General features: G+C 46.2%; 1 protein-coding gene across 2 annotated transcripts; it reads right to left on the reverse strand.

Moving 5' to 3' along the window:
- On the reverse strand, positions 1-27,541 carry LOC149858426 (HEPACAM family member 2-like). Of its 2 annotated transcripts, none has more exons than XM_090060384.1 (5): positions 27,297-27,541; positions 25,226-25,573; positions 22,460-22,738; positions 17,139-17,204; positions 1-2,596 (listed from the first exon to the last, which is right to left on the reverse strand). In XM_090060384.1, exons 1-5 carry the CDS (start codon positions 27,358-27,360, stop codon positions 2,577-2,579), a joined length of 777 nt encoding a protein of 258 aa, XP_089916510.1. In that variant the 5' UTR covers positions 27,361-27,541; the 3' UTR covers positions 1-2,576. The 2 variants fall into 2 exon arrangements, with proteins under 2 accessions (XP_089916510.1, XP_089916508.1); XM_090060382.1 differs by having other exon boundaries at positions 1-2,599.

Genomic DNA, 27,541 nt, shown 5'->3' on the forward strand with positions numbered 1-27,541 from the left:
GGGGCTGGAGAATAATGCATTTACTTGTTTTATAAAATGAAGCATTCAAGGTAAAGAACTTCTTTTAAAAATAGCTCTGCTTTCCGCTAAGAAATGCTCATAAGTCCACGTGTACCATGAGTTGGTCTGATGGAAGACTTGGAGTGGTTAGGAATTAGGGAAACAGAAAGACTGCTTAGCCCTTGGCTAGCCCTGATTTCCAGCACCCTAATTATTTCCAACCCATCCTAACAACCAGCATGGGTATGGTAGCCTGGATATAAGCAGTCACCTTCCCAGTATTCTTTGGCTACTCAGCAGTCCATAGATGCCTCTCTCTGCAACTCCTAGCCCCTAACTAGTATCTGAATCCCTGCCTAGCCCATGCCTGAATACTTACCTACCCCCTGGTGCTTGGACTCCAAAATTGTGACCTTGTTAGCACTAAGCCCCAAGCACCCATGTCTAACAGAAATGCAGCTTTATCATTTCTATTTCGTATCACATTCCTGAATGCTAATTGTGCATGATGTCAAAGATATCAGAAGATTAAATAACTATTTTTGTTTATGCTTAGAGCATTTGATAGGAGCTTTACTTAGGAGTTAGGAATCCAGCTACTACAAACTATGATCTTGGGAAGTGTTTAGTGAAAAGAAATGCCAAAAAGAGTGTTTTTGTGAAATGTGAAAGGGAGAATCACTATTTACTGTCTGTCTGGGTATGACTAATTTGGTACCAATGTCATTTATACTTGAAGAAGCTGTTAGAGTAGAAGTGTTGAGCATGTGCAAAAGCCATTTGAAGAACCCTCTGGAACAGATGAACTGTAGAGCTAGATGGAAGATGTGAGCATGCTCAGATGTGTCCATAATATTGGCAGGAATGTTTTGTGAAATCCTAAGGTATAGGTGCAAAATTAATTTGATTGACAAAAGGAGTATCAAGGTGAGCGTGAAAGTGATTGGCAAGGCACGTGATGGGCAAGTGTTTACCCAGAATGACTGGGTGAGAGAAGTGGAGTGATAAAAAGAGTAAGCCCAGTGTCTGGTGCATCTGGTGCATGGGCTGTCGGTGTGTTGTGTTGTGTTGTGTGAGATCTGGTTTCTGTAGGGTCTGTGCTGTGCTGTGCCTGGAGTTGTGGTTCTGTTGCGTGCAGTACTGTGGCTCTTTCAGAAGGGTGAGGAGCAGTAATGAGGAGATCTGCAATTCTTATGATGACCTCCCTGCTTAACTGGAGCTTCTTTCTGAGACCGACTAGTTCTCTAACTTGGTGCTGTTTGCTTTCAGTGACTTCACTACAGGTGTGGCTTAGTAACATATTGATTTTATTATCTGGCTGTGTATTGTTATCTCTGTGTGTTCCAAACTGTTCTTGTTATTATTTACCTCCCTTTTCTTTTATTTTCTTGTTGTTCTTAATAAATCCTTACATTTTTCACCCGTAACTTTGTTCTTTGTGTGTTTAATATACCGCTAATATGCCCAGGTCAGCCTCAGTCCTGACAGAATTGACAATCTTGGCATCTCGTTCACCCCTAGGATTGATCAGGGCCCATAGCCTCCACCTGTCTTCTCCGAGTGGCTCAATGCACTATGCATTCTCATACTGCACCTAACAGATCAGGCTGCTGCTTTCTTTTTAAACACAGCCAGAATACACAATAGTAGGAATGTTCTCCTCAACAAAATAACTCGGTGATTACAGCATGGAGCCAGGATGTGGGAAACCCAAATTAAATACCTTTCATAGGCCATGGAATAGGGTGGGCCACAGTTCAACTTTTAGCACATTAATTTATATAACCCACAAATGAGCAATTGTCCTTCCAGTTAAAGCTGTATAGCTATTTTTTTTACCTGCATAGCTAGCTAAATTAACACGCTAAAAGTTGGTCAGGCCATGGCCTGGGTGGCCCATCTCATTCTGCAGCTTATGAGTTTCTCTGCCTACAATATTCTAATCCAGGAATTGGCAGCTTACAGCCAGTGGATCTGGTCAATCTTGGTGGCGCTCTGGCAGTAGAGGGACTTGCCTGTATCAAGGCTAGGTGCGGGGAAAGGTGGCAGCCGCAATCAACAGCAGCTGGGTCAGAAGCGCCAGCCCATCTCACCTGAGCTGGGTTGGTTTGGCTTGCCCCTTGCAAAACGTTGCCAATCACTGTTCTAATCCACCTCTCAAGAGACTGCTATCACCAAAGACTACAGGCTACTCAGGTTAAATTCTAGTTATTCATTTTTTTAAATTATGTTTCAATATATTTTTTCATGGAAATAATGTTATGATTTTCAAATTCAGTTTCTACAACCATCTCTCTTTTAGTCTTATCTGCTCAGGACAGACTTTTTTTAAAGTGCTAACACAAGATTTTGAGAGACATCTGACCACTCCATGTCAGAGAATCACAGATTACGTTACAATGTATTTAAGACCACTCTTTTGAGGTACAGCAATGCTGAGGAGATTTTTAAGAGATCTGACTGAAGTGCAGGCTGAAGAAGGCAGTCATTTTTATAATGTACTATATTCCAATACTTTCCTCCTGAAAAATGCCAATTGTTTCTTGATCTGGATGAAGGCAGGGAAGATGTTTCATTCAGTGAATAAAGCCCCAATCTGCTAATATAGAAAGAAAAACGTTCATTTTCCATTACAACTGGCAGCATCACAAGAGTAATCTGTTACTTTTTGTTTCTAGTTGCTACTGACATCAATATCACATCCAGTTTCTACAGCAAACACATTTTGAGACTCAGCACCTGCAATAACACTCAGCCTCTGACCCATGGGTCAAATGTAGTACACTGAGCCACTGCATCTGGCCTGAGGGTCTCCTCAGAGGTCCAGAAATCTGGGGGGGGGGGTGGTGGTGGTGGTAACAACCATTAATATAGCCACCCATTCCCCTGCAAAATTCCCAACCCCCAAGCCCCATGTGCCCAGTGGGACCCAGGCCACACCCCCTTTCACCTGTGGCTTGTTTGGAGCCAGGCACCCCCACCCCCCCACGCACCCCCAGGGCCAGGTTGGGGTCAGGCCATGCCCACTTTCCCATCAAGGCCAGGCTGAGCCATGCCCTCTTCCCCAATGTGGGGCTGCGCTGGGACCAAACCATGCCCCTGCCCAGGGTCAGGTCAACACCCCTCCCCTCTTCCCCCCATAGGGCAAGGCTTGAGCCAGGCTGCTCCCTGCCTCCCTCCAGGTGAATGGATGGTGGCTGCCACACTGGCCCTTGGCACTAAATTGGAACCACCAGCCTGTGTTTAGACCAAGCCCATCTGGTCTGCCTTGGAAAAGGGTTGAGGACCACTGATGTAGGTGGTTTCCTGCTGGGCTTCAGGCCAGATGCACAGAATGTATCACAACAAATCAAGGCAATCAATAAAAGGCAAGTACATATTGTAAAGTGACTGGTTTAGTGAGAGGCCTCCAATTACGTCAGACTGGAAGAGCAAATTTTAGCAGACTTACCAGAACTTCGACAAAAACTATAACCCTACACTGAAATCAGTGCAGGACAGTCGTACCTAAAACCCAAACTCTTCAGCAGTCTTTTTTAATTTTAGACATTTTACAGCAGTGAGAGAATAGCAGAGTTAAGTCAGCAGAAGCAACTAAATGGTTCAATGCACAAGACTGATAAATCTCTCTTTATTGGTAACTCTTGTTTTCCTTTCAGGCTTCTAAAGATCCAGCAGCCAAATATTTTCTGATACTCATGAACAGGGATCCTAGTTTTCCCTGATAAAAAAAAATGCAAATTCTCTGAAATTAAAAAAAAAACAAAAACAAAAAAACCAAACAAACAAACCATAAATTCTGTGATAAAAGCCCCAAAATCTGTTATTAAAATGACAGGCCCCTCACTCTTCAGGTTGCCTGGCAGCCATGTGCATATACATGCACATGGCGCCTCCTGCTCCCTCCCCCATCCCATTGAAGGCTGGAACTCTCCCAGGCTGCAGAATGCTTTTTGTAATACTGCAAATCAATAGGTTTCTCAGGTAAAATGAGAAATTGGCATTTTCCTCTGGTAAAAGGGGATAATCCGTGGGCTTTTTGTTTTTCCATGGGAAACGGAAAACTCGGAGTTCTGCTCACAAACAGCCAGTTTCCTGAAACAGCTTAATATAAACCTGCTGATTAATACTTGATTCAAGCCTATTTCCTTTTGGTTTCTCACTTTTATTTGACAGGATTTTATAGAATCTATTTCCATTTCTCCCGTCTCTTCCCCATGGCCATTGAGATCTTTCATGCAGGAAAGTAAAAGAAAAATTAATTTGGAAAATAAAATAAGAAAGAGGTTTTGTAAAAGAAAAATGTATAGACATCTACCAGCAGAACTAGTATCTGAATCTCAGACCACTTAGCACAGGGGTGGGCAAAATATGGCCCATGGGAGGTCATTCTATCCAGCCCGCAGGGCCCCTAAAAAATGTAAAAAATTAATATTTCTCTGCCCTTGGTTCCTGTCAAAAATGACAGGAACCAAGGGCAGGAGGACCCAGGGGAAGCCCAGAGGGCTCCAACAACAGTGGGGCCCGCCTGGCCCTGCCCTCCCAGCCTGGAACCACATGGCTGCCCCATGCCAGAACCACAAGTAAGTGGGGAGGGGGAGGGGGAACCCTGGGCAAGGAAGGAGCTTGGGAAAGTGGTCCCTTCACCCACCCCGTGGCCGGCCCACTGTGCTGCAGCTGTTCACACCCCGTGTGGGGCTGCCTGTGCCTGCTCCAGACAGCCCCGCAGGCTGCAAGTGACTGCAGCAGGGGGAGGGACCCCGTCTCTTATGGTGCAAGGCCCTTGTCCGAAGCCGTCTCCATTCTAAATAAAGCTGTTGCGACCAATGTGTGCTGGTGTTTGCTCCCTGCTCTGCTCTGACTAATGAGCAACAGGATCCACGGGCAATTGGACTGTCGTCTTCCTAGTCATCAGGTGCCGCATGGAGTTAGGGTCTAACATCTTGGTGTAGTCGGCAGGATTTGACACTCACTTGGAGGGGACTAGCCATCCCAATCCTACCAGGGTAAGGCCTAGTAGGCATACTGGGTTCTCTTGGGCCTGGGTCACCTCGCATGTACTAGGTTCTCTTGGGCTGGCTCAGCTATCATACCCCGTCTTTTACCTTTCCCCAGTAGCATGGCAGCAAGTTCAGAGGCTTTGTGTGTAGGGTCAGGGTGACCTCAGTGGTTTTTTTGGGAGTTGGGTTAAACGGAATGGTGGTCCACTGCAGGGGCCCCAAGAGAGTCCATCTAGCCTGGCTTAGACTATGACAGAGGGTGCGGTCGAGGGAACTTTAAGTAAAGCAACTGCCCTCCAGGCTTTAGCTTGGAGTGTCAAGATTTCACCTCCAGACTGTTAACATCTAAGAGAGAGAGAGAGAGAGCGCTTTAAAGTGAAGCCTGCTTTCTGACTGGATGTACCTTAACTCTGATGACAGCCCTGGGCCTAGTAGATATAGAATTGTTTAATTGTCTGTATTGTTGCTTTTTTGTTTTTTGCTCTGTATCAATAAATTCACCTATTATTGACTGGCAGGTGTTGTAGTAAGTCTAAAAGTTGCACCCACACAGCAACTCCACCAGGACACAAGAGTAGTAACCTGACTAATCAGAAAATTTGTTGATACAGAGGGATTTGTTTTACAGGGGTTAGCTGAAACATGTAGTAAAGTAAAGTTATATAGGAAGTAACTGAAGTTATAAGTGTTGTGCAGGAGATGTTGTTTGTTACTGCTGACCAGGAGACTTTGTTTGTCCAAGTCAGGCAGAGTAGTGGACAGGAATATATGCTGTGAAAGTATATGCTATAGTCTGCTTAGAATTAAGTAAGAACCTCCTGTTGTGTTCACAATAGGAAGCTAAAAACCAAAGAAAGTCATCTCTCTGCTAAAAAGGCGGTGTGATTGAACAGGGTTCTTTAAGTCTAAAATCCCTGGGAAAAAATAATTACAGCTTTCTGTGCAGAAAGAACAAAAGCAAGTATGTGTCTGCTTTGGCATTTATAAAGTGTAAGTTACCAGTGCAGGACATAGCAAGGCAGTATAATACAAGCAGTATAGTTTCAAAGAAATCAAAAACAGAGAAATGTAAAACAGACACTCTAGAATCCTGTGAGTAGTATATAGGCTCACCAACCTTCAATGCAAATGTGACAGGTGGGTGGGACTGGAAGTCCCACCCCCTTAGTCCCACCCCATCCCCTTGTATGGTGCATGACATTACCAGCCCCGCCCCCAACCCATCACATTGTGCATGACGTCACCAGCCCTGCCCAGACCCCAGTCACATGGTGTGTGACACCACCACCACATGGTCCATGACATCTGAAGAACAGCCCATGCAGACCCCCAAACCCCTCATGCTACAAGAGCCACCCTAGATCACATGGTACAGTTATGGCCTATCATGTCCCAGACTGCTCTAGCCCCCAGAGCACAGGTGTGGCCTATGGGGTGGCAGGGTGGTGGTGTGACCCCTCTAACAACCCACCCCACCACCCCCGACCAACTGGCAGGGGTTTCAGAGGCCTCAGACCTCCCAATAACAATGCTGAAACCAATTGGAACGAGTAGAGGGGGTGGGATTTAGGCTGCAAGCCCCACCAGGTCTATCTGCTTTCCCAAACAATCCCTCTGTTTATCTGAGACCATGCTAAGGCAAGCAGGGGTGGATATGGATTCTTTCCCAATGCCTGTAGGCCCACTCACCACAACCCCAAGATGGCCTCATAGAAAGCGTCACCGTAGTAGTTTTGAGGAGGAGGCCAGGCTCCTAGCCCAAAGACTCTTTGAGATGCCTGACCCTGTTCAGGAAGGCCCAATGAACAGGCAAATGGAGGAAGCCCAGGCCCCCAAAGCAGACATTGAGAATTTGGAAGATGGTATCTTTGTGCCAGAGCCTGCATGTGAAGTAGAGGTCATCGCAGGGGGGAGACCGGTAAGAGACTTGGAGCATGGTTGTGGGGGCACTTAGATTTTGAGGGTAGTGGTGTGAGTTCACTTCATGGCACGTGTGTGTCTGGAAGTAGCTAAGGACTGATTAAACAGCAGCTAATTAAGTCCTTTATTGAACTCCTTTACAATTAGATGAAGTCGTTTTAATGACTCCAGAAAACCTACTCACCATTACACCAGAAGGAAGCATATGCTTCTGCAGAGAACAAAGACTGGATGAGGCTGAAGAGTTCAGAAGACAATTAGGCATTGAATCAACAGGTCCTATTTCATGTTGTGAACATAAAATCTTCATGAAGTCTCTTGTGCACATTTCCTTTTATGGCATAATGAAATGCTGCTTGAGGAGGAGACTTTTTGACCTATGCTGGGGGTGCACATTTGACCTAGGGGGTCAAGAAGCCCGTGATTGTGTTACTTGGTTAGATGAAGACATAAATCAAATAATTTAGGAACTTTGCCAGGAAATATATCTTGATAGCATTTTCAATGCTGCTATAGCCATTGGGCTTGCCAGAAACAGTCTCAGAATTACTGAGAAACATTTAATTCAGGTTAGAGATCTTCTAAACGGTGTGTATTCTGTAGAAGATCCTAATGCTGCCCTTTATGATTTGATCACTGAGGAAGATAAAACTCTCATACCCCATATTGAATAATTAATTGGTACTAGAAATTATAAAACTGTGCTTAAGACAAGGGCTTAGCAAAAACAGTTTAAAATGGGGGGGGAAGTTTATAAATCTAATGTAAATTAACATTTGCTTTAGTGTCTTGGATCTCTAATCACATAGATATAGGGTTTTTTGTAAAGATAAAACCAATGAGACTTAATGGTCACTAGAAATGATAAAAAAAAAAACCTTCTTAGTAGAAGGGGTAACAAAATAAACTAGTAAATATTGTAAAAAGTTTTTGATGGAAATAAAGATTGAATTAAAAAAATATATATTCTCACAGATTGTGTATGGTATGGGGTGGTGATGTTGGGGGGTTATAAAGATAAACCAGACCACAAAAAAAAAAAAAAAAAGCTGACCTGTGTTTTCAGACTCTACATATTCTCACAGATTTTTGTATGGTATGGAGTGGTGGGTGTGTATTGTAAAGATAAATCAGATAAAAAAAAGAAAGCTGACCCATGTGTCCAGATCTCCACATATTTTAAAAATAAAGGGGTGGCGTTGTCTTTTAGTGGTGACTATTTTAAAACAGTCACATTTTACTTTATACATACACTAGCTTCCTTACTGTATTAATTTTTAATACAGCAGACTTACTTATTGTATCATTTCATTTATATTACAGAGAGCTCATCACGTGGGAAAGCCCCATACAATTTTACCACAGCAAAGTAAAATTATTTTAAAATGATGGGTTATTTGTGGCTGTGTTATAAATCACATTAAGTTATAACAACTGTTTGTAACTGTTTTCAGACAGAACCTCTTCTTCTAAAATAGAAAAGTAGAACAAACACATACAGTCATGTTTTTATGCAGTAGTAAAAGGTAATTTTTCTGAAATCAGCTTTTGAAACTTCGTGCGTTTCTGTGGGAGAAGGTGCGTGCATGCGTGCGACCCCCCCCCCCCCATAAATATAGAGGGTAGGGGTTAAGCAAATTTTAAATTTGTAGTGTGTGAGGAAAGTGAATTCTCAATGCTGAGATATAAAATTTATATTTCCTAAGTGATCACACGCACCACTCCCAAAGAAGAACGGGGGCCTGGACAGAGACCTCTAAAAGCACAAGGAAAAAAAACCCAGAAATGCTCAGCCTGCAGATCATAACACCCGAGGATCAGAAGACTATCAGGACAGAACAGGATGGCATGGTTCCTCAGAGGAAAACAAGCCACATACCTCTGAGAAAACCATCTGTAAAGAAACAAGGAGTCACACTCCCAAAACAGGTGAACTGGGCCCCATGAATAAGAAACCCAGGACTGGCTGCTCACACATTTTAGAGAAAGAGGAGAATCTTCTTTTTTGAAAGATCATGATTCTTGTGAAAAAAAGAGGGTGGGTTTTTGGGGTGGGTATAAGCATCTTGTCCTGAAAGATCATGATTATTGTAAAAAAAGATGGGGGTTTGGGGTGATGCTGGCAGGCATATACATCTCATAAAGAGTGTGCAGAGCACTTTGAAAGATCACGATTACTACCAGAGCAAAAGGGTAAATTTTACTCAGAGAGGAGGTAGCCTGTGTAACTCAGACAGCAGTCGTGGCCTGTATCATAAGAGGGGGAGTCATGGTAAACGCAAGGGGAAGAATGGGTGGCGAACCAGCAAGTTGCTTGCAGGGTGAAAAGTAAGGGCCTAGTTAAAGAGGAGCTTGGGGAAGGCTAAACACCGGTTGAGAAAAAAAAATAAGAGACCCCTTAGTAATGGCACTTTAGAAGGCCCCTCAAATGCTTCCCCTCCTCCCAGGCCTGACCTTTCACCAGGACCCACAGAGTCAAAGAGGGGAGATGGTGACTATGATTCACGAAGCCCTTTAGAAGGCCCCTCAGATGTTCCTCGGCCTCCCAGGCCTGCCTCACCATCAAGACCTGAAGGGTCAGAGAGCAGAGATAATGAATCTGGTGTAGAAGTCAGTTTAGAGGACTCCTCAAGCCCCGCTTGGTCTCCTGAGTCAGCAGAAGATGTTTTACCAGACGTACATATGATGTGGGTGAGATGGCAAGAGTGGTCTATAGCCAGGTTTGGTGGGGACAAGGTACACTGAGGATTTCTGTTTTCTGAATCTGGAGCGTGTGTCATTACGTGTGGTATATAAAGCCATAAGCAGAAGGATAAAAGAAATGGTAGCAGAACTCCACCACAGATTCATGGGTAATGACTACACCCAGTTACATATTCAGGCAGATAGCACGGCAAACTGTTTATACTCTCGAGCTATTAATTTAAACCAGATGACCCCAGAGCCATTTTTAGAGTGGATCAGTAACCTGTTACAAAGCCAGAGAGAAGTACTGCTCTGTTCAACATTTCAGCTGGTTGTGGTCATTGTGAGAGGCCAGGGAGGTGAGAGCCGTAGTTATAAGCTCTATCCCCTATTCCCAGATCATTGCTAAAAAGAGGAAATATTTAATCAACTTAAATAGCTATGATACTAACCTGTGCTTTGCAGGCAGTCTATTGGCTGTGTAACAGGGGGGTTACCGGGGCCAATCTCCGCTTTCTCACCTACCATGCCTTGGTCTTAATTAATTAATAGATGTAATTAGGCAGGAAGCTGCCCATTTTCTGCCTCGCTGGTAGGGGGCACTATCTTCAGCTCCATTCCTCCCCTACAGCGCACCCAAGCCTCACTGATGACATCATGATGTTGTCATACGCACCAGTGTCCCATGATGGGGCCCAGAATCCTACTGTAGGACTCCACCTGGGTTCCTCCCTTCAGGCGGACTCTGCCGTCATCACACTAGGCTATATATCGCCCTGCCGTCGGTTCCCCTTTGGGTGTGATCCCCTCACTGGGACCTTCGGCTCACACTAGCCCCGGCCCACCTCCAGGCCAGTCAGGACCCCAGGCCCCTGGATCTTGGGCATCCCTCTCGGTGGGCCTCCTTACCCTTCTGATCCTCCTGGTCCTGGCCTCCACCTGGGCCAGTCAGGGGAAGCTCTGGCAGACCCTGATGTATGATCCATACTCTTATCCCAGGGTCCCCCTCTCTGGGTCCTCTTTTATGGACATGGGGAGCTGGGGTACCTCACACCATGACTGGTGCCTCAGGGTCTCACAGGGGACTCACTCCCCGCCAGGCAGCAGGTTGTGGTGCTATGACCAGTGTTATCTTTGACCCACACACTGCCTCCCAACAGTGGAGGACTTAATTGGGGTCAGGGCTCAGCTCTCGCTTTCTCTGGCTGAGCCCCCTCTCCTTTCATAGGATCCCACATCACTGTCTCTGGGGCTTCTGATCACTACCCCCTCTTGCTGTGGTTTCACAGTGCTGGCCCCCTCTCAACTAGGGCTCAGATGTTATATATGACCCAAACTCTGCATATGACCCAAACTCTGCCTCCCAGCATTGGAGGACTTACTGGGGTCAGCACTCAGCTCTCTCGCCCTCTGGCTGGCCCCCCCTCACACTGGGGGCTCCATAGCACTGATAACGCCCCCTTTACTCAGGGTCTCAGGGCTTCCCTCCACAGGTGAGCTCAGGTGGCTGTAGCCATGCTTGGCCCCAACTCTCCTCCTTGGGGTCTCAAACCCCCACAAATACCTCCGGCATACCACAACCCACCCTAAGGTTAGGGCTAGGGGTTAAGGCACCCCAACCCACCTTTCACCAGGGTGATCACTGGCCAGGCATTTCCTGGGGGCTCCCCCACCACTGGGAGCCCCACCAGGCCACCCACTCCCAGCAGGGTGTTTTTTCCAGTTGTACCCAGGACCAGGAGCCTCCTACCATCCCCTACAGTTCCTCCCTTACCTCCAGATGAAATTCAACAACCCTCAGGCCAAGCAATATCATTACCTCTCCTTCAGCAGCCAAACTGCCTTGTTTATATAGGCAGCCCTGAGCCTAAAATGGCTGCCCTCAGTAGGCACCTGGAGGCTGCCAGCTCCAGGGCTTTAAAGCGGCAGGTACACATAGTGCCCTGCCACAGGCTGTTACAAAACGTAGAGGGGCCAGAGATGCCAAACTGCTAGATGGTGCCAAAGAACTGCATAGGAAATTAGGCATGTCTATATATCAAACGGTTACACTCCATCAAGTACCTTTGTTTGAAGACCTTGAAAAGGTTAACATTCACAGAGATGCATAAGGAAAAAATTGGGTGGAGTTTATTTAAAACAGAGGACGCACCCAGATACCCTGACACCTGTTTTCTTCTGGTGCATGGTGAACATTATTACAGTATTCTGGATGTGAAAAAGGTGTTTGGCAAGAGAAATTACTGTGATCTTTGTCAGATGCTGCACAGCCATAGCCACATGTGCAGGTTCTGATGTCATCTTTGGCTGAGCCCAAACTGTACTGAAACCATGGGCAAGACACAGAGGTGCCCTAATTGTAGACTGTTCTGTCGTTCCAAAGAGTGCTTAGAAAGACACATGGCCTTGGCCTCTGAAAAGCGGATCAAATGTCTGACTAAAACTCTGTGCGATGAGTGTAAACCTTGAACAAACAGCATGAATACAAAGGGCAGCAGTGCAAACAGTGTTATGGCAAAATCACAGTTGTAAATAAGCACTGGTGCTTTATGCATCAGATTAAAGAGCCTGAAGAAGGCCAGGGGTACATTTTTTATGATTTTGAATGCGTGCAGGAAACAGGGATGGATGTGTCCAACTACATTTTTGCAATGGAGCTAAGGGCGGGGGGAAAAAAACCTCAGAAAGCCACCAGCAAAACCCCCCAAAAAGCCAGAAAGCACTTGCGAGTTTAAGGGCAAAAAGCATCTGTCTGATTTTATTAAGGTCTTTCTGGATAAAAATTTCAAGGACTACACCTTCATAGCTCACAACGCCAAAGGCTACGATGGTTACTTCATTGTTAGCCAGTTATTGAAGGAAAAAATGGAGGTGAAACTAATCACTCAGGGCAGTAAACTCATGTGTACTGAAGTGACCAGGCTAGGCATCCGTGTCATAGATTCTTTAAACTTTTTGCCAACGAAACTTAGCAGACTTCCACAGGCGATGGGGTTTGAAGGATGCAAAGGTTATTTCCCACATTTTTTTAACATGACAGAAAACCAAAATTATGTGTGGCCTCTCCCAAAGGTGGAGTACTACGGCATTGAAAATATGATGTCTGGTGAGAATGGACAGTTTTTAGAATGGTTCAGAATAACCACGATAAGACCTTTGACATGTAAAAGGAGCTAGCTTATTATTGTCAGCAGGACGTAAAATTTTTGAAAGAGGCCTGCTGCCTGCCATTGCACATCAATATCTGAAACAACAGTCTTGTTTCTTTTAAAATGTCTTCTCACCGGTTGGTGTAGGGTGTAAGTGTCCTGATCTGAAAGCCAGGCGGCCACCCCGCTTCTGTTTAGAAGCTTATTCTTTTTGGTGGCTTCAAAAAGTGTGTTCACCCCGCCAAAACTGCTAGCTTCACCAGGAGAGTAACAAACTTCCTTTTACATATCCTCCTGTGTAGACATGCCTGGTAACCGCTGCCCCCACACCCACCCCCACACTAACACCCTTATGATCCATTCAAACGCTTGAGGACAAATTTAAACCAAGGCACAAAGATACCATCTTCCAAATTCTCAACATCTGCTTCAAGGGCGTAGGCCTCCTCCATTTGCCTGTTCATTGGGCCTTCCCGATCAGGGTCAGGCATCTCAAAGAGTCTTTGGGCTAGGAGCCTGGCCTCCTCCTCAAAATGATTTCTACGCTGATGCTTTCTATGAGGCCATCTTGGGGTTGTGGTGAGTGGGCCTACAGGTGTTGTGAAAGAATCCATATCCGCACCTGCTTGCCTTAGCATGTTCTCAAATAAACAGAGGGGATGTTTGGGAAAGCAGACAGACCTGGTGGGGCTTGCAGCCTAAATCCCACCCCCAGGATAAAATCATCACTGAAGAAGTTTGCCAAGTACCAAAAAAAAAAAAAAAAAATCAAGCTTAACTGTGTTATGTGTAATGATTGTTTTATGAAGTCTGTAAAATGCTGTTAAAAGTAATTGTCATATGAACTATGTTGAATTATAAAATATAAAGCAAAACTTCTTGATAAGCTATGAAATACCTGAAGAGTAGCTACAAAATGATACATCATGCAGAGCATCACCTCCATAACCTCGCAGAGTTCAACCATGCCAAACATCAAGAAAGCTGACTAAATTGTTTTACTGTCATCCTTTGTTTCCCTTTTTTCCCCTTTTGTATTTGCTTTGTGTTAAAAATAATGTCTTTTAGTCTGTATAGTAGAAATAGTAATATAATATAGTTTTATTAATTCCCAAAATTTGTGTAAAAATTAGAAACACAAAGTAAAATGATAAAATCCTAAGAAAAATCAGGGCCTTCCTGTGCAAATAGCATACCTAGTCTCTCCATGACGAGTTAGAAGAAGTCTTAACCCTTAACACTTATCCAGACGTTTATAAAATGGAAAGGCACTAGTAGTGCTATAATAGCACCAAGCATCCAGTTAACGTTCAGCTGCATATTCATGCCAATAAAAAAGAAAATATCCCTATAGTACTGTCACAGGATCAAGGAGATGTCCTGTGACTAATGGAGGGTTAAGGAGCTGCCAATCACCAGAGGCAGCTCAGGTGCTGGTTGCTGCAGCAACCAGATAGGTCAGGTGACCAGAAGGGGGCAGGGCCGGGCCTTTATAAACTGCCCAGGCCTGAGCCAGAGAGCAGTTCCCTTCTGGTGGCTGCAGGAGCAGGAGCCCTGTGGCAGAGCTGAGCAGCTGGAGTTGGTGGTTGCAGCCTTGCCGTGCTGACTGGCTGTGATGATGCTGGGGGGAGAACACCCTAAAGGGAGGTAGGGTTGCAAGCCCTAGAGGGGCTTGGAGTTTACCTTATGAGTGGGGAGGCTCTGTATTGTTTGTGTTGTAGCCAGTTGGCTTGGGTTTTGGTTATAGTTACCCCGGAGGACCGGGTGAGGCTGTAGGGGTGAGAGGAGGCCTTAAGGGGACTACCTAGCAGCTTGGGGGTTCCCAGTGCCCAGTAGGGGCACAGTGCCACAGCAGGCACGGCACAAGGAGTGCCAGAAAGGCGCTTGCCGAGTGGGGTTGTAGCCCCAGCTGCGAGAGGCGCGGCACAGGCCCCAGAGTGGGGCAGGCTCTGATTATTAGGAACCCAGTAACAGGGGGACTAAAAAGGACCCTTGAGGGGTTCCTCAGTATTGGGGACCCCGAAGGGCCTAACGGGCCAAGTAAGGCTTCGGCCGCCTGAGCCTAAGTGGACCTCAGAGACTGACATTACCCAGTAGGGTCGGAGAGGCCAGGTAAGGCTCCAGCCGCCTGAGCCCAATCCGGTATCCACCTGTATTCGGACATTAGAGTGACTAGCAAAGGTTTAGGAAGACGGCCCAGGTGGCGTGATGTCCCCAACTTCCTGAGGCTTGGCATCGGGGCGCAGTGAGCCCCAGGGGTGCCAGGGAGTGGACAAATTCGGGGTTGCTGGAGAGGGGCACCAGAGCAGGACGAGCCCAAGGGGTGCCAGTGAGGGCTGGTCGGAGGACCAGGACAGAATAAACGTCCAGGAACAACTGCGAGGCTTGGGGCGTGCTAAAGGGGAGGTAGGAGGCACACATAGCCCTTAAGGCAAGGGGTGCACAGAGGTACCCCATACGGAGTAGGGGCAGGGACATTCACACCGTTCACCAGGGGGATAAAGGCAGCCTCCCATCTATACCTATTTATCATCAAAGTTGTGGCGGGCGAGAATCCAAGGGTGCTGAGTCCACCTTACGTGAAGGTAGGGGGCACTAGGGAGTACACGGCTGCTCCTAGGCCCCACTCCATCACAAGTACCATCATTCCAGTTCCTGGCTCGGTCCCAGGCTAGAAAGCAAGTAGTCTAAGCACTCTCTCACCCATTGCCAATAATACGCGAAAAGGTCAGTCCTCTGTCCGGGTAACAGAAAAGCACCATCTACCTTGTCGGGCCCAAGGGGTGTATTGTGAGGGGAAAGTTATGACCTCTGGAGAACCAGCTGGGTTTCTCTTTTGCTGCCTATACTAATTCTGTGAGGGAGTGTTAGGGTAAGGATACGGATTGTGGATGCTGGGGTAAGGCTATGGAATATGGGAGTGCTCTGTGTGCAGCTGAATGAAGGCTTTTTCCTGTGTCTCAGCAAAAAGCTGCTGGTCACAAGACTAGCTAATGTATTAAAAGCAACTAACTTTGCGAATGCTTAAGCAAGCAGTTTCCTAACAAAAGAGTAGTGTGTAAAATGTATGATTTGCTATGTAAGAATATGATGCAGCCCACCAGCTATCATCAGGAGATAAGACGGAAGACAAACCTTGGAGATGGTGCTGAAATCAAGCAAAGAACAAGAAAGAACCAGCAAGTGACTGAGAGTACCCAAGTTCATGGTCTTATGCATGCACTCTTATCAGATGTGAATGAATAAAATGCATAAGCAATGCCATGTTAACGAAGCAAACAGTAAACAGAGGCGGAGCCTGAGATGAGAAGAGAAATGGGAAGAACAGAAGGCAGGATGAAGGAGGAGTGAATGTTAACGAGCATAAACCAAAGTGAGTGCGAGTGAGATGAACCTATTGTTCAGGGCAGGACCCCATCTCTTATGGCGCGAGACCCTTGTCCAAAGCTATCTCCATTCTGAATAAAGCTGCTGCAAGCAATGTGTGCTGGTGTTTGCTCCCTGCTCTGCTCTGGCTAATGAGCAGCAGGATCCATGGGCAACTGGACGGTTGCCTTCCCAGTCATTGGGTGCTGCATGGAGTCAGGGCCTAACATAAAGGGAGTAAGTAACACTTTAAAATCACCTCAGTGAATCATGAGCTAAATTTCCTTCTGGAAAAAATGGGACAATGGTGCTCAAATCTTACTGGGAATCAAATCTCACTGAAAGTCTAAAGGCCTTTGAAGCCAGTTTTTAAACAAACTTTTAAAATGAGACTTGGCTCCTCGGCCACTCAGAAGCTCTTTAAATAAGATATCTTGTATGTAGAGGGAGATACATTGCTAGTAATGTTCTGTTTTTCCAATAGTCTGGATGACCCAAGTAATTTCTTATAAGTGCACAATTAACTTTAACCCAAAGCTAGCTCTAGAAACAATCTACACCGTTTTGGCTCATGCTGGGGACAATACAGAACAGGTAAGGTACAGACTGTGTGCCAGTATGATGGGCTTACTCCTATTTCCCATTCCTACTTCCAGAAGAATTTCCAAAAGAAATGCTTATAAAGAGCAATCACTATATTTGAAGTTTGAAGTCTGGAACATTATAGCAGCTGTGCAAGGTTTATAATGTTGTGGAGAAGTGAATCTTTCATACCCTTTGTGGCTGTGCAACAAAGAATATGTTTGGGCTATCAAAAAGAAGAGCTAGCACAATGTAATGAAGCATACTTGCCTTCTCCATCCATACAAAAGAAATCTTCAGCACCCAATTTAATCACCTCTCTCCTGCTTCCTTTTGATTCACGGTCAATGGATGCTAACATTGAACGACTAGCAATTCACATAACAATGACAAAGTTAGACATGAGGAAACAAACAAGAAAATTCACATTGCTTACCCACTGCTGCAATTAAAAGACAAACAGCTTCCACAATGACTCCAGGAAAAATCACAACAGATGAATCTGTGAAATATGTGAAAAACACTGTAATATCAGCCTCACTTCGATCAATACTTGTAGAACATGTCTCAAAAGAATTTTTTTATTTCCGTACTATTCATTCCATCCAAGAAGAGCACACACCAACTGTAGAGGCTTCCTCAACCTGACGAAGAGTTTTTAAACCTGAACGCTTGCTAAGAATTTTTTTTCCCCCCAACTATTTAAGTTGGTCTAATAAAGCTTTTCAGATTTACCCAATGAACCTTATCTGCCTATTTCCTTTAAGCTATTTATTCCATTTTAAATTATTTCAATCTACTAATTTTTAAAATTAAACGCTGTTTTATAAATGGCTCTCTCTCTCTCTTCCCCACCCCCGATCCATCTTAGATACTAGCAGGCCCAGATGCCATCATTCCTGCAGAACTGTGCATTTTGAATGGGTTTTAAGTTTTTCATGTCCAATGAAGTTTTGATTTTAAAAGATATTGATCCATTTTAGTAAAACCAAACTGGAAAACTGCCTTCCCTCTGACCCTGTTCTCCTGTGTTTCCTTAATTGCCTTTACTGACCTCCCACCTATTTGCTACTGGCACATATATTCTTCAGCAGTCTCTGCCTTCCACGTCTGGTACAATAAGAACTGGGACAGGGCTTTTACCACCTAATTTATTAACCTGTAAAGCAGGCTTGTCCAATCTGCAGCCCGCAGGCTGCCATGAGGCCCACCAAGTCATTTTATCTGGCCCACGGCAGCACTGCTGCCAAGTGCAGAGCTGCCACCGCTGTGGCGAGGCGGGACTGGCCCGTGGGCCCCAGCCAGCAATGAGGGGAGGGGAGCTGCTTACCCCTGTGAAGCTGGGCTCATCAGTGAACTGGGTCTTGTCACCCGAGGGCTGCGCGGCATGGGGCTGCCCCAGCTGCGCCTGATTAGATGAGTTGGGGACAGCGTGTTCTTCTCTACCTTCGCCCCCTTGCCCCACCGGGTCTGAACAGCCCTGGACTAGCTTAGCCTTGAGATCTCTTCCATGTCTCTGCAGTATATGCCTACAATTTCTATTTAATTAACCCCAATGACCATGATCAAGTTAGTAAAGGATCTTAAGGATAAGGTAGTCCAGGGCTGTTCAGATCTGGTGAGGCTGTGGGCCCCAGGTAACACCAGCATGTGTTGCACAGGCTGCATGCTGTAGGGGTGGGCCCCTAGGACCCCCTCACTGCAGGGGCTGCTCCAGCAGCATGCAGACCCCCATCCTCAGCCATGCAGGCTACATTAGTAGGACATTGACCACTCCTCCCCACCGCCCCCACAGGCCTTTCTCCCTTGCACAGCAGTGGGAGAGGTGGCTGCCAGGCCCATGTCCTATATATTAACTGCTTGCAGACCCCATGTAGACTGTAGGCAACATCCTGGCCCTTTGTGGACCACATGTGGCCTACAGGTAGTCAGCTGGGCAGCCCTAATCTAGTCCAGCCTCCTGCACAGAAAAATGATGTCCTGTTCCTAATCCATACCAAACATACATACTTTCTGAAAACCACAACTTCCCTAGACACATTTCCAGGCCCATTTCATTGTCACTTCCTACAACTTCATTGGTGTCAAAGGTCACAACTCAATGGAGAAGGGAGTTCAGGACAAGTGGTTGCTCCTCAAGGGAGCAATCCTGTATGTGCAAGCAAAGTCCATCCCATCTCAAAGGAAAGGCAGCAAAATGACACAGCAGCCCCCTTGGCTCTCCAGGGAACTGGCAGACCTCCTGCATCTTAAAAGGAAGACCTAAAAAGGATGGAGGACTGGAACTGCCACCAAGGAGGAACACTCTGCTTTAGTCTGGACTTAGAGAGCAAATCAGGAAAGCCAAGGCTGTGATGGAACTCCAGCTAGCTACAAATATCAAGGACAATAAAAAGTCCTTTTTTAGATATGTGGGGAGCCAGAGGAAAAGCAAAGACAACACTGTACCCCTGCTAAACCAAATGGGGCAACTGACAACTGATGCCCAGGAAAAAGCAAACTTGCTAAACTGGTACCTTGCATCAGTTTTCCACCAGTTCCATGGGACGGCCCTGCCCACTATGGGTCAGGGGGGCCTGGGTGAGGGAGATTCCTTGCCCTCCATCAAAGCTGACCTCGTGAAGGAACACATTGACAGGCTGGATACCTTCAAGTCAGCCGGCCCTGATCGGTTACACCCCAGGGTACTCAAGAAGCTGGCAAGCATCATAGCCCAGCCCTTACATGGATCTTTGGGAGCTCTTGGTGCTCTGGTGAAGTGCCTGATGATTGGAAGAGGGCCAATGTCATGCCTCTCTTCAAGGAAGGGGGGAAAGTAGAACTGGCAAACTACAGACCCATCAGCCTGACCTCTATCCTGGGGAAAGTCTTGCAAAAGATTATCAAGGAGGCCATTCTTAACAGACTAGTTGAAGGCAATATCCTGTGGGATACCCAACATGGGTTTGTTGCAGGTAGGTCTTGCTTGACCAATCTCATTTCCTTTTATGACCAGGTGACCTATCACCTGGACAAAGAGGAAGAGCTAGAGGTTGTATACCTCAACTTTAAAAAAAACCTTCGATCTGGTATCCCATGATCACCTCTTGGCTAAACTGCGGCCTTGACATCACCACGATCCGCTAGATGGGGAACTGGCTCCGCAGTAGGACCCAGAGGGTGGTGGTCAACAGGAGCCAATCATCTTGGTGTGCTGTGATCACTGGGGTCCCACAAGGCTCTGTCCTAGGGCTTATATTGTTTAACACCTACATCAATGATGCAGCCATTGGTGTCACAAGCAGACTGGCCAAGTTCGCCAATGGCAACAAACTCTGGGGCAAAGCAACCACACCTGAGGATAGAAGGGTGATCCAGGTGGATCTGGACAGATTCATGAAATGGGCGGATGAGAACCTGATGGTGTTCAACATCGAAAAATGCAAGGTTCTCCACCTGGGAAGGAAAACCCTGCACCACACTTATAGGCTCAGTAGCGCTACGCTGGTTAGCACTACAGATGAAAGTGACTTGGGGGTCATGGTTGACCACAAGATGAACATGAGCCTTCAGTGTGATGTTGCGGCTAGTAAAAAGTGACCAAAATGCTGGCTTGCATCCATAGATGCTTCTCAAGCAAATCCCAGGATGTCATTCTCCCGCTGTACTTTGCCTCGGTGAGGTGCAGAGCTGGAGTACTGGGTCGTTTTGGGCTCCACAATTCAAAAGAGATGTGGAGAAGCTTGAGAGGGTGCAGAGGAGAGCCACGCACATGATCAGAGGTCAGGAACACAGACCTATGATGAGAGGCTGAAAGCAATGGGGCTATTCAGCCTGGAAAAGCGCAGGCTCGGGGTGATCTGGTGGCCACCTATAAGTTTATCGGGCTGCTCATCAGGATCTGGAGGAACAACTGTTCACCAGAGCCCCCTAAGGGATGACAAGATCGAATGGTCACAAACTCCACTGTGACTGATTCAGGTTGGACATAAGAAAGAACTTCTTCACTGTCTGAGCCCCCCAAGGTTTGGAATAGACTGCCATGGGAGGTGGTTCAAGCACCCACTTTAAATGCCTTCAAGACACATTTGGGTGTTTATCTTGCTGGGATCCTATGATCCCTGCTGACTTCCTGCCCCTGGGGTAGGGGGGCTGGACTGAATGATCCTCCAGGGTCCCTTCCAGCCCAAATGTCTATGAAATCTATGAAAGTCACATGACATCACTTCCTGATGTGATACCACTTCCTGTGAGGTCTTTGAATATGGCTCACTGGCCCACTGGGTGATAAAAAGGTCGTGATCCAGCCCCACATTTATAAGGTTGGACACCCCTGCTATAAAGAACATCTTCTAATGTAAGCACAGCACTGTTGCCTCTAAAACCAAGTTTAGTTTCATTGTCTCTCACGCTGTGACTCCTCCTCTTCTCTGAAAGCAAGGATACTCCCTACTGCAAAGTTTTGCCTCCAGAACTTTAGTCAGCTTATTGTTATCAATTCTGCTATAATGCAGGAACAGATCATCCTTCCCAGTTTTGGCTGGGCTATGTGTCCACACTGGGGGAGGCTGTGTTGGGATCGAACTCCAGGGGTTATAGCTTGCCGACATCACTCTCACACTGAAGCAGATTCACCCCATCATTCTGCTAGTGGCCATCAGCAGCTGAGCTTCTTTCAGGACCTGTCTATACTACAGAGTTTATACTGCTATTCTTATGTCAGCAAAACTCCTTAAGGAAGACACTGCATATGCAATCTAAGTGTCATCTAGGTTTCCAGATAACCACAGCAGTATAGCAGCAGTGGCAGAGGCTTTAACACATGCTAACAACCAGAATACAAATTGTCAAGGGACTTGGGATACAAACAGTGGTTGGTAGCATTCACCAAATCTTGTGTTGCTATGTCATCACTGCTAGTTCAAATCAATACAAGTATGGAAGCACATGCTACAATTAGATTTTCATTTGCCATGTAGATACCCTCAGCTGATCAGTCACTTGTTGGTGTTTGTGACCATATTATAATCATTCATTTTTAAGCTTAAAAATGTACAGTACAGTGGGGTGGGACAGATACTACCCCAATTAATTCACTAATCTATTTTACAACCACATCAGAACTCCCAGGTGACACAGTGAAAATGCTGAGTTGCACAGAAGTGTAATGGAGGGCATCACCATTTCTTGAAAATGTCCCAACATTATCAAAAAAACCCTGCTGACTCTTCGCAGCCCCATACACAGCAGTGTAACTGGTGCAGGGGAGCGGAGGAGCAGGGCACCAGACCCAGGGTCCTTCTGAAAGGGGGCACCATATGGCCCCTCCCTCCAGGAGTCTTTTTGGGAAAGGATTCGTGCCCAGGACTGTAATCGGGGGGGCGGGGGAGGAATGACACTGCTGCGAGGAGAGACTTTGCCATGGGAGGCACAGCCCTGCACCAAAGTGGGAAGAAAACAAGGTACACAGGGAGCCTGTGCTGCAACCTATCCCACAGCAGCCCCAGCTCATGCTGGTACAACAACAGCTACAGCACAAGCAGCTACCACTCAAGGGAGGAGTCAGAGCAAGTAAGACCGTTCCCCCTTTTCTTCCTCCCCCATCCCCACCTCTCCAGTGGCCTGTATGGTTTCCCTTTCCCCACCTCCCACTCCATGTCTGCCCCACGCACTGAAAGAGCTCTGTGCCTCTGCCAAAACACATCCCTCCTCAATTTTGCAAACCCAAACTAAGTCAACAAACAATTAAGGGCACTGCAAGAGGAAACACCTACTTACTCTGGAAGTTCAGAGGCAGGACGGTTTCATTCCAGCTAACTTTATTGCTGACCTTGCAGGAATAATTGCCATTATCAGATGGTGTTACATTCTGTAGGAGTAATATGCTGTTATTAGAGTGGAGCTGATAGCGGCTGTTTGCTGGGAGAGGCTCACAATTCTTTCTCCACTCATAAGCATCCACGTTCTCTGCTGTCACACTGCACACCAATTCAACAGTCATTTCCTGCTGTGTACCACTGGGAAAATTGTGCTGGAGTGTTGGCTTAGGGAGGGGCTCTGGAAGATATCAAACATTTTGTCATCGTTATTCTAAAAACCAGAAATGCAAAGGCACCCCAATTACCACATTTTTTCACGTACCACATGCTCACAAAATAGGAAATATACCTTGTTTTGGGGAAGCAGAATGAAGAAAAAAGGCTTTTTCCTTGAAAAAAGGGCAAAGTAACAGGCAGCCTAATTCTCATTGTGTACAGACCCACACTGTTACAGCTTTAATTCAGTTTGCAGTTATGAGTGGGTTAAACCAGTAGCTGTTGCAGTAGCAGCAGCAGGATGGGAAGGAGGAGCAGAGGCTGGGGAGAGGAATCCTATCCCAGCACCATGTGGCTGGAGCCTCCAACCCCTGTAGAAACCACCTCCCTTCTGTTTAACACACTCATCCCAATTTTCCAGAGCTCATTTAGGAGAAAGGTATTTATCTGTATGCTGTACACACACTATAACTTACAATAATAAAGCAAGTATTAACAAGTGTTCTCTGCCTTAAAGTAACATATTGTAACAATAGGGGATGGCACAAAAAGTTATTCAGCATTGATCTGTAGCAGCATATGAAAAAAAGGAGGGGGAGTGGGACAGAGTGGTCCTGTTAATGACACAGTATGTGAGAGGCTTAAATAGCATAAATTTAGGCATTTCCAATTACAGCTCCCAGAGCATTTTTATATCCTGCATTGCTCTGAAGCAATCTAGTATGTTATATTACAGTTCTATACATAGCAGTAACTCTAATGTCTGGAATCATTTGCTGGATGGGAACTTCACCTATGAGAAAACTCTGCCCACCTACAACCATGGAAAGGGAAGAAGATACTTGAAACTCTGAAAAGATAGCTGGGCAAATAGCGGATTGCTAAAAATGAAAATACAAAGAAGCCAGTTCTCTGTATGTTTTCTGTATTTAGGAAAGCAACTAAACAAGTATACAAATATTTATTTTGGCAATTTAAGACAAGAGAATCTGATGTGTGCCTAAAAAAACTAAAATAGTTTTTGAGATCTAGCACATATACAGCAAAAGAGATGGGGGGGAAAAAACAAAAGAAAAAGAGAAAAATGGAAAAAAGGAAAGAGAAATAGATAATCTAGACCCTGTAATGTGAGGTTTGATCAGACTAGGTAGCATTCTGAACATACAGGCAAAGCAGGCCTGGGTACAAACAAGGAGCTCTCTGCTCCAACCTACAGTTGGACCCAACAAACAGGAAAAGCAAACTGTCCAGAGCAGTAGCCTAACCAAGACCCTACAGGCTTTGGGGGAAATTTTCTGAGCTTGCCTGCTTTGTGAAACACTAAAAACCTGCACTTTCTCCTCGATTGGTCAGTTTGGAGACCTTTCTGTTCGTTTTGGATCCTGTATACAAGGAAAATCCTGAGAAATGTTTTTCTTAATACTGTTAAATATTTCAAGAATTTCTAAAGGAATGCTTTAGGACAGGGCTCAACCTTTACCCATGGCTCAGTGCCTGGTCTGACCATGGGTTAGAGGTTGGTTCTGATTCAGCACCGGGGGCCAGCATGGCCTCCATCACTTGGCTATGCAGAGTGGGGCAGGGGTGAGGGCAGCCCAGCCCAAGACCTGCTCTGCAGAAAGGATGGGAAGGGAAGGAAAGGGGCATGGCACAGCCCCAACCAAGACGGCATGGCCTGTCTCCAGCCAGAAGAAGGGGCAGGGCCCAGCCCCAATCTGGCACTGTGGAGGGAAAAGGGGTATGGCCCAGCCCACAGAGAAAAAGGGCATGGCCTGGCTCCCTCCAGGTATGCAGACCTTAAGGTCTGGAAATCTGGCGAGATGGAGGTCAGCTGTATTAATGGATATTGCTCCCCCGCCACCAAGTTTCCTGACCAGTGGGGAGCCCCACGGCCCAGACATGACGGGTCCATGGGCTGGAGGTTGAGCACAGCTACAACAGAGTATTCTACATGCTCTAAAAAGAATACTTGTTATACATGGCATGAGCCTGGATTCTTGTTATTTGTGAAGCAATGCTTAAGAAACCCAAACTAATTATAGTAACAGCCTCACAATGTCAGCCCTTAAAAATAATCAAGGTAATGGCAAATGTTTGTAATCTTAGGATTTCTCCATTAAAGCACAAGTCAGAACGTTCCACAAAATCTGAAATGTTCCTTTAAAAATTAGTCTGGCAAAAACTCGGACCCGTCCTGTTCCAGAGCAATGTATAAGCAAGCTCGGTAATCTGGCAAAGATGGACAAGTCATCATCAGAATTAAGCAAAAGAAGTTAAGTCCCTCAAGGACATACAAAGGGAGTGAAAACAAGAGTTGATGGGACAGACCAAACCTTCTGTATAACACGGCTCTCTGCATTCCTACACTGGCCATAATGACACCTTTATATTACTGCAACATGCAACAACATGGCATTGGTACATGCAATGTCTGTTTAACTGGATCCATGCATTAGCAGGTTTGTATCAAGTTAGCATAAAACTGAACTGAAGATCAATAAACACTTACTGATAACCTCCAGCTGGATCCATTTGCCAGTGGTTGTTGATAGTCTGCATCTGTAGAGGCCTCCATCTTTTAGTTGCAACTTTTGTAGTTTCAGGGACCCATCAGTTTCATTGAAAACAGCACGATCCTGATAGTTTAGTCGGATTTGCAAGTCATGGACCTCCACATCATACGTTAAGATGAGAAACTCTTTGGTGACACTTTCATTTTTTTTATACTCCCACTTTATAAACTTACTGGTGCCAATTTGCTCTGGTCCAGGCAGCACCACAGCATAGCCCACCGCACCAAATAGTTTATTTCCTGTTGGTGCAGGACCATTGGATTGATATGGAAGAAAAGCTCCCACTGCAAAAAGAGAACATCAATGATTATGGTCAAACTCAACTATTATGGAAACCATCCCTCAATTAAGCTGTGATGTCCTTTTCATGAAAACCCAAATGTTGTCCCTTCTTATCTTGTAAAAGGCCATTTCTGAAGCATATGTTGCCTGTAATCATCATTACCTCTGTCTAACAAGTACTGACTGTGTGTCTGCTACACTGATTAAGGCTCACAATCCAGTCTTTGGCTCAAGGGGAAAATTATGGCATACAAGCATCATGTTCTTGAGTACCTTTGGGTCTCATTCAAAGGTCAGAGAAGCCTGTCAGCTTTGGATGAAAACCTGCATGCCTCTCCAGAGACCTGGGCAATCACACTTACACCATCTTCTCCTTTGACATCTTACAGACTTATGTTGAATAAATACATGGTTTGAACTAAGAGCTTCATATATCTGCCTGCGTGTACTCTCCAAAATCCTTAGGAAATAATTAGCTGTAAGATACCAAGTACACCAATTAGTCAAGACATTAGTGCAGAGAATTATTTTTTTCTCCTGACCAAACACAAGGCAAGGATTCATTCTGTGGCGATTCACATTAAATGTCTTCTAGTTTAGGACCAGTGATGGTCAACCAGCATGTCATAGTACCCTAGGGTGCTATGGGTGCCACACAATAAGCACTGCTAAATGTGCAAACACATACATGAGTCACAAAACAAGCCCAGATTTTTCAAACCCACAGTATCAACAGTACTCTAAACTGCTGTGGTCTTTCTGAGTTCTTTGCCAAAGAAGAATTGCTTAACTTTTCCAAGAATAGCATAGTCATGAATGAGTGAAGAATAGGTGAAAGCTATAGCTTTTTCTGAATGGATGTCTAAGGCTGAGAACTGCTAGGCTAGATACAATTTCCGGATGTGTCCTCTGAAGGAGTCCCAGGCCCCCCCATCCCAACTTTGGGAAGCAGAAGACAGAGTTCAGAAGACCAAGGGACCTTATTAGAAAACACAATTATAGATTAAAGCGGTTAAGCAGTAACCCATTAGGGTTCAGTAAGTGAAATCAGGCATCACACCACCCACTGTGCAGGGATACGAGTCAGTCCTCAATGGACCCTTCTGTCCTACAGTTCTGACTTCCCAGAACTCCTCTAAATTCATCTTTCACTTCTTACACACATTTGCATCAGCTAAACAAGAGGGCCATTTCCATCTCATCCTGTTCAGCTAACAAAGACCCACTATGCTGTTTCTTCACAAAGAGTCTGCTTACTACACGCAATTCATGTTTCCTTATCAAAAGGCCCAAACTTCAAGTACCACCATTGCTGCTTTTAACTATTCATACAAGGCCCGTTATATACAGTACACAACTGACTGATGAATTTTGCAATAAATTGGTGCAAAAGGATTCTCACAAAAGTGACTGGTAAATCACGCAATCAGTTTAGACCAGACCAGCAATTACTTATGCCAAAAGTATGTCCCTCCGGCCACAAAAGAGCTGCCAGCTGCACCCGTGGAGCAACGTCAGAGTTGGCGCCTACCCAGGTCTCGGGAGCCCCTGCCCCTTCCCGGAAAGAGGCTGGCCATGGCTACCGGGGTGGGGGGCGCACCTGGAAGCACAACTCTCTCCGGGTCCCCCACGAGGGAGAGCGGGGGAAAGGAGCCCGGGAGGAGATCAGGGCCCGGGACAGCCGGCGGAGCCAGGGAGGCAGCCGCGCTGGGGCCCCGCACTCACCGCAGAGCACGTGCAGGCAGAGCAGCATCCCGGCCCGGCCCCGGCCCCGGCCCCGGCCCCCCATGGGCGCAGCCTCGGGCAGAGCCGCGGAGCGGGCCCCGTCCCGTCCCGTCCCGTCCCCGCCGCTGCCTGCGCCGGCGGGCCGGAGCGCTGCGGGCAGCCGGGCCCGGGCTCCTCCGGGGGAAACGACCCGCGCAGGGCCGCACGATACCGCCGGCCGCTCCAAAGCCGAGGCAGCCGGGACG

This window comes from Crocodylus siamensis, chromosome 8 (genome assembly GCF_052110815.1).
Source record: "Crocodylus siamensis isolate JL-2025a chromosome 8, ASM5211081v1, whole genome shotgun sequence".
NCBI classification, from domain to species: Eukaryota; Metazoa; Chordata; order Crocodylia; family Crocodylidae; genus Crocodylus; species Crocodylus siamensis.